The sequence below is a fragment of the Anguilla rostrata genome, chromosome 15, assembly GCF_018555375.3.
Source record: "Anguilla rostrata isolate EN2019 chromosome 15, ASM1855537v3, whole genome shotgun sequence".
Classification (NCBI taxonomy): domain Eukaryota; kingdom Metazoa; phylum Chordata; class Actinopteri; order Anguilliformes; family Anguillidae; genus Anguilla; species Anguilla rostrata.
In genome coordinates, this window is record NC_057947.1 from 24,473,468 (window position 1) to 24,485,829 (window position 12,362).

The 12,362-nt window shown below is 39.2% G+C and overlaps 1 protein-coding gene across 1 annotated transcript; it reads left to right on the forward strand.

Moving 5' to 3' along the window:
* The first annotated feature begins 3,101 nt into the window (after positions 1-3,101).
* piga (phosphatidylinositol glycan anchor biosynthesis, class A) lies at positions 3,102-9,907 on the forward strand. Its single transcript, XM_064310527.1, has 6 exons — positions 3,102-3,379; positions 3,841-4,627; positions 4,853-4,985; positions 5,275-5,407; positions 5,840-6,046; positions 6,389-9,907. The coding sequence occupies exons 2-6, from the start codon at positions 3,913-3,915 to the stop codon at positions 6,656-6,658; spliced, it is 1,458 nt and encodes a 485-aa protein (XP_064166597.1). The 5' UTR covers positions 3,102-3,379; positions 3,841-3,912; the 3' UTR covers positions 6,659-9,907.
* Positions 9,908-12,362: the final 2,455 nt, after the last annotated feature.

Consider the following 12,362-nt stretch of genomic DNA (forward strand, 5'->3'; position numbering starts at 1 on the left):
AAAATAGTCTATGATAAGGCAATTGAGCAGGTGTGACAGAAATTGAGATTGTTAATACAACTGAAAATACAATTTGGAAAATGAAAGTACAGCAAATCAAATGTAATTAAAACCGCGTGCTGTCAAAAATCTGTAAAAATGTGGAGTGAAGAAATATAAAGTAGACACCGTGTAGTCAGCTGAAGATCAAAGCGATGAGTCCTTGAGAAAAACAGTATCAAACAATGGTAGTTTTTCAGAGAGCGGTGCTAGATGCCTACTAAGTTTATTTACTGGTACCAAACAGATGATCATACAGACTGAAAAAGGATGTGTTTAGTACCCATCTCTGTAATTTATTAGTTTGACTACTGATTGCCTGATTTTGTATATGTGCAAACAATGAGCAAACAAACAGCTGGTCCTTTGTGGGAGGAAGAAATTAAGCTATAATGATCTCCATGTAAAAATTCCCTTTTTTTTCTTTTTTTTTTGTCTGACAATGGTGCTGAATATCAAACCTAAGTGAAATACTTAGTTAATGTTTCTGCTATTATATTATTGTGGTTGTTGTTGTTGGTGTTTTTTTAAATAAAGGTGAATTAATAACAAAATATATTTTCATAATGTGTCTTATTTTATATCATCATATAATGCTGTAAGAGAAAAGAACTTCCCTGTGACATGGATGTCAGATTCATTTGTAGATTATAGACTGAACTGCACAAATTTATTGCACCAGGAGTGCTTGAAAAGCATTGGAATGATTTTTTTTACTGTCCTGCAGGGGCTTTGTAAATTATGCAATTCTAATATTATTAAATTATGAAATAATTCATAAATTATACTTCTAATAGTTTGTTATGACATGTTTTGGCATATTGTTAAATCATTTTCATTTATTTTCCAGCTAGAAATGTTATCTAGCCAATGTATGAAAAACACATATTAAGCCTACAGGACAGCGATGTGAACAGCAGCACAAAGTTGTGGCAACTTAACTTGTGGCCCCTTCCATACTGAATATCATCCAAGTATTAATAATCAAGGAACCTGAAAAGAAATAGCTTATGTAGTGACAATAATCGGAGGCAATAAGCCTGCTGTTAGCATAACTGATTAACATTATTCACCTGCCGGTCACCATGTGAACACTCTGAACAGCTGACTGAACACTCTGAACACACACCTTGCCTCAGTGCAGCAGGTTAACTCCCACAGAAATGGGCAAAAGTATGAGAATTTAAATAAAATCATACTTTATGCTTGTTCAACATTTGTATTTCTGCTTAATACAGCATAGGAATCAGCTTAACATGTGAAAAACTAAGCGCAAGAAACACCTCATTTTGAATACACGAGGGTCCCTGGAGTACTATGGGCAAAAACACAAGAATACAATTTAAGAGAAATGTATTCTATGTTCATTAGGCATGTAAAAGCGGGGAGGTTTTAACTCTTCATTTTGGAGCAATATTAAGTGTTGTAAAGCAGATTCATATGCTATATGACGCAGAAATACACATTTTTAATGATGAGAAATACATACATCTTTCTGAATAAGCTTTATAAAATGAATGTGTTTATATGCACTGTCTCTAAAAACATAATATTACAGTACATCATTCTGTATAAGTTAGCTTTGAACCAAGAACCCATGGAACTTCTGTAAGTATCTAAAATGTCTTTCACTGCACACAGAAATCAGAGCCAATTGAAAACATACACTACATTAAAGCTGAAACAATATATATTCAATAAAGAAACTCCAGAAATTTAAGTCTACCATTAAATCCCTTATTGGACCCACACCAAGGACATGCATTCTCAGTCAAGTCAATGTAGTTAACTGGCAGCCATATTTGTACCATTTAGAATGCTCAATTTTCATCGGAATGTTCAATGCAACGGTCACTGGAATGTTCTGTTAAAATATCCCCATCAGCTTTCTAATACTAACACACTGTACCAAGCATGCACCAATCATGCTCATTCTCATAACAATATAAAAATTCTGTCAGTCATCATTGATGTAATAGTCAAAGTTTTGTACACTGGGCTAGATATGGCCATACAAAATATTCAAATTTTATGGTACACACACAGTAGTTTGGTATTATGTTAGTCTATGTATGAACTAGGCACTTGTTTATTTTGTTATTCTCAGTTATTTATTCTCAAGATTTTTCCCCCCCAACTTTGATTACACATCAAATGTTTATTGTACATAAATAAATAAATTCTATATTTATGGTTTGGAATGGATGATTAAAGTTTTGGTAGTCAAATTGTTCATAGTCTACATTAAGAAAATCATGTGTGTGTGCTTGAATGATCTACATGGATTTCACAGTTTACAAACTGAATCACAGTAACAACAGTATACCTCCTTGATGAAACATCACAGCATAGGCAATTAAGCTAGGGGACGGCTTCAGCTTTGTTCATGACTGTCTTTGTTCATATTAGGCCTGACAGGTAGGCTATAACAGTAAATACATTAATGAATGTGACCTTCAATGATATAGGCTTATAAACTTATGTGAAGCCTATGCATAATACATATAGGATAAATTAAAATAAAATTGTTTTGAGGTGGAAATAAGCTTCACGTTGTGTTGTAAATGAAGGATTAAAAAATTGCCTAGTTCACTGTCTGGGTTTATTTCTTTGTTTACTTTATTTTTCAGTTTTAGGGTAACATATAGCCTATAATGCCTACATGGTAGGCGTATAGGAGAATGTTTGGGGTCCTGGCACAGAACTGTGTGTCCTGGTCTAAAGCAGCAAAATACATTTCTGGAAACTCCAAAGCAGTTTACAGAATAATCGGGTAATGTACCTTACATACGTGCAATCTCATACGGCATAACGTCGCTGTACATGTTTTGGAGCTACCTGGGGTGTATTTTTTCTTGCTTTAGACCACAAACTAATACATAGAACATGGCAGGTCTTCAGAAACTTCTGTAAAAAGCTAAATATCATCGGTTGCACAATAAAGTCTGGAGCCATCTAAAACATTCACTAAACGAAACTGATATATATATATTTTAAAACTTAAAGTATGACCAATCCTAGTAATAAATCAACAGGACAACGGCGTCTGGAGAATCCCGGCCGGAACCCCAGGACTGCGGAACCATTCGCATGCAACTTGGTACTGACCTACGGAAGTCCTTTCTGTCGGGAAACACGGAAGTAGCTGCTGTACATGTAAATGATTGTAATAAACCAATGAATACAGTTCAGTGTAATGAACGAAAGAGGTTACCTGTAAGGCTAACGTTAATTTTTCCGAAGTACCACCATTAATGAATTCTAATTATGGGACAATATTGCTCTTCATCTGATTTTTAAACAAGCCGTCGTATTGCACTTTAAAAAAATCAGTCCAACGGTAAGACATCGAAATACCAGGACATCTATTGTCTTATTGTACCATTCTGTGTAAGATGTTCAGCTAACTGGCTTTTTGCTCATACTTAACTGATTTGTGATAATACTTAGTTGTATATTTATGGAGTGTTTCAATAAATCAGGCAGTCATAGCAACCACACTGGAGAAATGGCTGACTAGAGCGGTACGTGAGCGAATGATGAGATTTTACATGGTTGAGTTAGTTCTTGTCAAGTACTGTACACGTTCTCATTAGTAGCCTACTATTTTGATAACTTGTATATCGTAAATTGATACAAATGTGTTTTACGCGTGTCTTCTCATGGAAACTATATTTTGCCATGTTTCTGAACTCAGGAAGATTCGTTTGCAAACCTTTAGGTTATATGTGTGTTAGTGAATCCTAATTTTTTGTAAAAACAGAATGGAGTTAATCTAAACCTTGGGTGTTTGTCCTGCAGGTAAATGTATGCTCCTGCTGTGATGAGATGCTTGAACCAAAGTCTGCATGAATGCGAAAAAATTAAAGTTGAATGATGGGCCAGAGACGGCGAGCTGGTCCTAAAGGCTCCTTGTCCAACAGAACCCCGGATGGAATTGCAGTCGGGATCCAGGGCTCTCCCAAGCACAGCATATGCATGGTGTCTGACTTTTTCTACCCTAACATGGGAGGGGTTGAAAGCCACATTTATCAGCTGTCTCAGTGTTTGATTGAGAGAGGACACAAGGTGATAATAGTCACCCATGCTTATGGAAACAGGAAAGGTGTCCGGTACCTCACGAATGGGCTCAAGGTCTACTACCTACCCCTGCAGGTGATGTACAACCAGTCGACGGTGACCACCTGCTTTCACAGTCTACCTCTGCTTAGGTGCGTCTTCGTCCGGGAGAGGATCACGATTGTCCACGCGCACAGCTCGTTCTCGGCCATGGGGCACGACTCCCTGTTCCACGCCAAGACCATGGGCCTGAACACCGTGTTCACCGATCACTCGCTCTTCGGCTTTGCGGATGTGAGCTCGGTGCTGACCAACAAGCTGCTGACCGTGTCCCTCTGTGACACCAGCCACATCATCTGCGTCTCCTACACCAGTAAAGAGAACACTGTGCTCAGGGCCACCCTGGACCCTCAGATTGTGTCTGTCATCCCCAACGCTGTGGACCCCACTGACTTCACCCCAGACCCCTCCCAGAGAGACGACACCAAGATAACGATCGTGGTGGTCAGCCGCCTGGTCTATCGAAAGGGTAAGAGCGGGGATCTCACACACATGCAGTGCAGTAAGCTTGCATATGGGGGTCTTCTGGCTTTCTGTTCCTGTATTTGTTAACTGCAGGTTTTGAGTGTAATATAAAAAGATTTGTTTACATGATGGCTCTCTTTTTTCTTTTATTTTTTCCTTTTTTTTGGGGGGGGGGATTCAGATTTATTTATTCTGTATCTCCTGTTTTTTCTTTTTTCTTTCTCCTTAGGAATAGATTTACTAGGCGGAATAATTCCAGAACTCTGCCTGAAATATCCTGATTTGCAATTTGTAATTGGTGGGGAAGGACCCAAGCGAATTGTCCTAGAGGAGGTCCGTGAGAAGTACCAACTGCACGACAGGTAGGGCTGCACTTGGGCAATGGTGTAGATAATTTACATATCATTTCCATAAACTGTTTCAGACCGGCCTTACCAGGTGCAGGTCTATGCAATGAGTCAAATCACCTGTGTGAAGTGTGAAGATTTTGTACATACTGTCCATCTCTCCAGCTGGATATTTACTGAAGCAATTTGGCTGTCCCCCAATTGAGTCTGCAACCTCTGAGCTCCAGGTCCTGTTCTTACACATCATGCTGCTGTGCAGAATTGTTATGGTGTGGATCAGCATGCATTTCCTTTTCCTGTGCAGAGTGCGTCTCCTAGGGGCCCTAGAGCACAAGGATGTGAGAAACGTCCTGATTCAGGGCCACATTTTCCTCAACACTTCTCTGACTGAGGCTTTCTGCATGGCCATCGTAGAGGGGGCCAGCTGTGGACTACAGGTGAATATCATTTCATCATCATAATCAATCCTTAATTGGCTAGTTAATCTGTTGAGCCTCATCCATTATGTCACAGGAAAGTCCTCTCAGGTTGCATAATGGATGTAAAGCAGCTCAGTGAGTGTTTATTTGGTTATTATTACAAGCATGTCAGTTGCGTGTTAAAATCAAAAAAGCTTATGGTCTGTTTGTACTTCCACTGAGAGATGCATGCTTAACAGCAAGTTAAATCACAGGTACAAATAAATACAGACTTTAAGTACCCTTAAATAATTGTTTGTTTATTGACTAAGGTGTGTTTTGCCATTTGTTTGAATGTTTGTGTGCATGCACGTGTCTGGGTGTGTGTGTGTGTGTATGTGTATGTGTATGGGTCTCTGTGTCTTGTATGTATGTGCTTGCTTGTATGTTTGCGTGGGCGCTGTTCTCCAGGTGGTAAGCACCCGGGTGGGTGGAATCCCGGAGGTACTGCCGGAGGAGCTGATCACCCTGTGTGAGCCCACCGTCAGCTCCCTGTGCCAGGGGCTGGAGATGGTCATCGCCAGGCAACGCTCGGGCACCGTGCTGCCCCCTGCGACCATCCACAGTAGGGTCCAAACACTGTACACCTGGAGGAATGTGGCAGAGAGGACCGAGAAGGTGACGGAAATTACTTTTCAAAAAATCAGCAATCGCATGCCATTAACAAATTGTGAAAATTGAACGTTTTGACTGAGCCAAAATCAATTTTATAAACCCAGTGCTTTTTTTTTATTTTTTACATGCAACGTATTTATACGCTGTTTCATTTGGATCAGTTCTTTCCTATGGATTTTCATAACTACACCCATGTTCTTACAAGCATGTCATCCTCACAAAGGAGTCTTATTTGCCAGGCAGGATGTGCCTGGTTTATAAGCATGCATGTACTTGATTAGACCAAGTCCTTTGTTGTGCCTTTCCACTGAAACCGAAGATGTCCCTGTTTCCATGGCGATGCAGGTCTATGACAGAGTGGCCAAGGAGGTGGTGCTGCCGCTAGATGGCCGCCTGAGCCGGCTGAGGGCCCACTGCGGGCATGTGGCGGGCTCCATCTTCGCCTTCGTGGCCGTGCTGGACTTCCTCTTCCTCCTCCTCCTGCAGTGGTTCGTGCCAGACTCGGTCATCGACGTAGCCGTCAACGCCTCAGGCCCACGGGGTCTGTGGGGCAAGGCCGGGGCCAGGAAGACGAAACCCAGTGCAAACTGCCACAAGGACACAGGGACCGGTTAGTTGGCGCACCACATCCAGCTGTCAGGATTATTTCCCTTTTTTTGTTTACAATTTTCAATTCTTTTTATTTTGCCAAGAATTTATTTGCTGTTGCTTGAGTGGGGAAAAATTGTTTTTAAAATGTACACTTCTGCGCAAAAAATTCATAGATATTTTTATATTTTTCTACTTGTATTACTCATGTACACAGAAACTAAATCTTTGTTTTCTTTGCATATTCTTCGTGAAAAAGGAACGCACACCAAATTAGTACACCGTGTATTCTATAGCAGGTGAGCTAACCCCGCGCTGACCACTAAAACCCTGCTTGGGGGACTTTCACATAGTGCTGCTGTTAACTTTGTAGCATAGCATTTAACATTTATTCCAGGGCTTTCCCAGGATCATCTGCAGTAAGTTGCCAGGATTCACTGTTATACCTTCCCCGCTCCTCCGAACAGAATTTTACAACAGCTGGGACTTTTGCACAGTGGTGTATTTACTGTACTGTATGTGTATTCCGCTCAGGTTAATCCCGCTTGCTGGCAGGCACTGTAGTACATTATGCAGCGGCTGTTACGTCTTTCGTCACGCCAAGGGCTAAACGCATTGCTGTCTGCCTCGGTTTGCTGGATGGAGACCAGGGTCAATAAGACAGGGTTGAGACAGACACCTCTCTCATGCCCCAGTCTGTCTGGCTATGCCCAGCGAACAAACAGGTTTGCTTCGTTCTGGCTTGGATTTCTCCTAGGGAATACTCACAGTGCATCCTGGTCCTATTTTGAGAAACCTGGTTTGAGATTCACCGACCATTTATTTTTAAACCAGGTTAAAGGTTTTGAACCCCTTGTTTCCCCCATGCGGACCCACTTTCTCTCTCACCAAAAAGGGCGGACTTAAAGAAGGGATATGTGAGGAAGGAGAAACTTTTTTTTTTTGGCCTGTTCACACCCTTGGCAGATAGAAGGAATTGCTGTCCAGTTTACACTCCAATTATGCTAAGGAGTGGAACAGATTAACTGTGAGAATCAATTTGTCAGTAGATACAAATTTGCTTCCTGCCAAACCAGTTGTTTTCCAATTTAATCTGACTAAAGACACCAGGGCCAGTGTTTAATGTTTTATATGTGTGCCAAAATATGGCTAAAGCCCCCCGACCACACTCCAGTTAGAGTTACTTAAAACGATAACTAGCACAATTTATTATTATGTCCTGAGACATTTTAACTGATACCTGTGTCACAGCATTCATTTATGGCACTGCTGGAGGTATAAAGGGTGGTTTGTAGGCGCAAATTAATGACAGGGTTTTTTTTGGGGGGGGGGCTAACAAGCAGTTACAGCAATTGGAATGAATTTGAAATGAATTGCTGTTGAATTTGAAATGAACTGCAAATTCTAGGGCCATTCACTTGATGTGCTTGGCCTGTGAAAATGGCAACTATACCCTAGGGCTTGTTTTCAGATGCGTAACTTTAAGATTCAGATGCGTAACTTTTAGGTGTGTGTACATTTTGGTGATAACTTGATTTTCTTTTTTTGCTCCAAAGAATAGCACTGGGTGCCCTTGAAGGTCTTTGAGATATCGTAGATACTGACATAAAAGATACTGTATCTATTCCTGAGCAGTGTGCAGTTCATAATCAGGAATAATATCATACTGGCTTAAATTTAATTACTCTAATTATTCAGTTGCCTCCATGAGATGAATGCAGTACCTTATGGCCTTGAGACTTGGATGGTTTGCATTAATAAAGGTGAACGCACGGTTTCTGAGAAATCTGAGCCATGGTCATTTGCTTATGTACCATAGTGAGAAACAGGTATTTTTGTGTTACAAATTCAGAAATATGAGGCAAAAAAAACAAAAGAGTGTGTTATCCTGAAACAATCTGTAAAAAAAAAAGGTTCAATGCTAACATTATTGCTTGCTGATTTTTGCTGGGGTGCTTTGTAATCATGGTCTCCTTAGGTACCTTCTTATTTAACAAGTCCACCTATTAGAAGTTAGGGTGACTGTGCTTCCAGAGCTGCAACTCCAGCCTGGAGGCTACTGACCCAGTCCCAGAACACTGCTGCTCGCCTAGCCTACGGCCTCTCGGAACAGTCCCATGTCCCTCCCCTCACTGGCCTCCACTGGCTACCTGCAACCGCTTGTGCCCTTGGTGCTAGTCTACCAAGGGAAACTCCCTTCACCCTTCATCTTCTCCCTTTTTTACACCATAGTCTGTGATTTTTTGCTGTTATTTATTTAATGTAATGTAATCTAATTATGAGAGTTTCGTTCGTTTTTTATGAAATAGTTAGATGTTCAATGGGGTACTTGATAAGTGGTCAATGGAGCCTGCACTTCTTGCACTTGCCGTCTGTCTTGGGAATATACTTTCCTCCCCTAGGGAATTTCTTGAACTTCGATCCCTGATCATTGCACTTCTGTTTGCATTGTACATTGCTCTGGATTAGAGCACCTGCTACATGCCATTAAAGTAAAGTATAGGAAGCTACATGTCCCAGGCACTTTGCTATAATTGCTGAATATAAATATTCAGTTGTTGATGTTGCAATGGGCAACGTGTGACTGGAAAGGGATGAGAATGCCTATTAAAATGATCTAACCTAGCGGGATCACCTCGCTTCTTAGAATGAAGCAAGCCACCATCTTGTTCAGCAGTTAATTTATTTTTTGTTTATATAAATATTTGTGGACATTTATTTTTTTGAATGTAGGAGAGCCTAAGAACAGCGCTACTCAAATCCAGGTTGGACCATGTATTTGCTCCAGACATGCACTACACTACCCAATATCGCATTGGTCCAGGAAGTAAGATCATTAGTGAAATCAGGTGGTGTACTGCATGGTTAGAGAAAATTCATGCAGACACTGCAGCCCACAGGACCTAGTAGTCCTGGTCTAAGGGAATGAATTAACTACCAGTAATTTTTCTTTTCAGAAAGTGGGCCTTGATGCCCTTTAACTAATGTACTCATTTGTTTCTACATGGACCAATACTCACCCTTTTAGTTCTGTCCTTGTGAATCACCCTTGCATACCCAAAATGTTTAAGATAATTAGAGAAAGCTTTTATTTTTGCTAAACCCATTAGTGTACAAAGGAACAATAATATATTTATGCTTTTTAATACTGCTTTATCAAATGGGACATTTTGTCTGAATGATGTATTTATGGCTTTTGGTCAATTTGATGGCAGTGGTGAGCCTGTGTTCATAACCATGACCTGTGACGTTAAAATAAAAAGTGTATGTTTACCATTTTGTTTAATGCGTGATGTTTATTTGTACTGTTAACAGAAAGCTCACTGTAAAATGGGGATTGTCTGTCCATTTATACCATAATGAAAATGTATTTATTTTTGTTTATTTCAAAGGGGGTAAATCATGTTGATAGTCAAGTTCTCATTTACAGGTGAGCCCTTTAAATGATGTAAAACATTTAAAAAATATATATATTTGTGTATACTGTTAAGGATTTTAGTATTTGTGGTATATTACATTTTTTTCTTCTTTATAGTTTTCCATTTTCTCATTAGTTTAATGTAAAAAAAAACAAAAAAACATCCTATTGATGCAGATGGTGTTTTCACAAATTCACATTATAATTGTTTTAATTTGGGCCCAGTACAAGAGACACAACCCCACTACCTCAAACCAATTTATCAGTTATTTTTACTCCACATATTGCTTCCTAAAAAAATTGTAATTGGAACTGTTCCAAAGCATATTATCTGTCTTAAACACTAAAAACACTAAAAGCTTGTTTTCTGCTAGTGTTAAGATAAGTCACTTTAGACTTTCTATTGGTATTTGCATTAAATATTAGTCTCAACAGAAAGAGCTAGCACATGAGTTATTGACAAAGTGTGCTTCGGTCAAACTTGCATGTTAAAATTCAAATGAAACACTTGCCATGACAAGAAATTTATCAATTATTTACAAAAACACACTCAAATTGTTGGCACCCTTGGTAAAGATTGACAAAAAATGCAATGAAAAAATGTCATTGAAGTCTTATCAGCTGAATCTTGCACTGAAAATATAAGTGAAATAAAAGTAAAGAAAGTACTAAATGTGGGGTGGTAATTCTGACATGTCTTTTTCATTTCTCAGAGGAATGGTATTGCAATAATATTAGAGTATCTTCTCATATTGCTCTGCATAGAATGGAAATGGAAAATTATTGGTTCTACTCCAGCACATTGGATTTGAAATTAAACAAAAAGAATGAGGTTAAAGTGCAGACTGTCAGCTTTAATTTGAGGGTATTTACATACAAATTGGGTGATCAGTGTAGGAAGTACAGCCCTGTTTATACATAGTCCTCCATTTTAGTTTAGAAAATTTTTTAAATCTTTATTTATACAGAGAAATCACATTGAGACACTGGGTCTCTTTCAATGGAGCCCTGGTGAAAAACAGTCTACCAGACAGTAATGTATGAATGTATGAAAATTAACAAAAAAAGTGAATAAATAATAAAATAGAATAAAATAAAATAAATAATTAAACAGTTTAATTCAGTCAGAACATTTACATTCAAAGGTATCCAGTTTCTTAATCAGGGTCCTGAATTGGCCCATGGTAATCAAAGGATTCAGTTTTAATGTGCAATGTAACTCATTCCAGGCATGAGGAACACTATATCTAAATGTAGTTTTACCCAGAGTAGACCCACGGCACCTGGAGCATCAACCAGTCCTTAGAACAATATGGGTCTTTAAAAAAATAATATTAATTTTAATCCAAAAATTAATTGGATAGTTAATTATAGTCAGTCAGCTGTTTCTTGGCCAGCTGTCTGCCTTTGCCTCGTTAGTTTATTCACACAAACACTTACAAACGGTCTGGAATTCATCTCTCCTCCCAATGTGTGAAACATGGTGGAGGTAGTGTTATGGCTTGGGCATGTATGGCTGCCACTGGAACTGACTCGGCTATCTTCATTGGTGATGTGACTGCTGATGGCAGCAGCAGGATAAATTCTGAAGTGTACAGAAACATTGGCTCAGATCCAACCAAGTGCCTCAAAACTCATTGGACAGTGCTTCACCTTAGAGCAGAAAAATGACGCCAAACATATTGCTAAAGCAACAAGAAGTGAAATGTTCTTGACTGGTCAAGTCAATCACCCATCCTGAATCCAATTTTACATTCACTAGCGGAAAACAACACTGAAGGCAATGTGTCCCAGAAACAAACAGGAACTGAAGATGGCTGCAGTACAGGCCTGGCAGAACATCACCAGGGAAGACACCTAGTATCTGGTGATGTCTGTGGTTTGTGGTTTCCGGCTGTCATTGAATGCAAAGAATTTGCAACCAAGTACTAAATATGATGACTATTTATTTCAGATTATGGTCATTTGTCCAATCACTTTTTCTCCCCTGAAATAGAGGACTATATATAAAAATAGCAGTAACTTCTCCTTGGATCACCCGATATGGATGTAAAACTCTTCAAATCAAAGCTGGCAGTCTGTTCTTTCACCTCATATTTATAGTTTTGTTTCAATACAATGTGCCGGAGGACAGAGCCAAAGCAAAATCTGTGACTGTCCCAGTACTTTCGCATTTAACTATACTTATATAGATATCTAAAATATCAATCATAGCTCACAAAAACTGCCAAGGCCAATCAAAAACATACACTAAACCTGCAATAATATTAAAAAAGGTGAACTATCCTTTTGAAGCATATAATGGATTGTCTG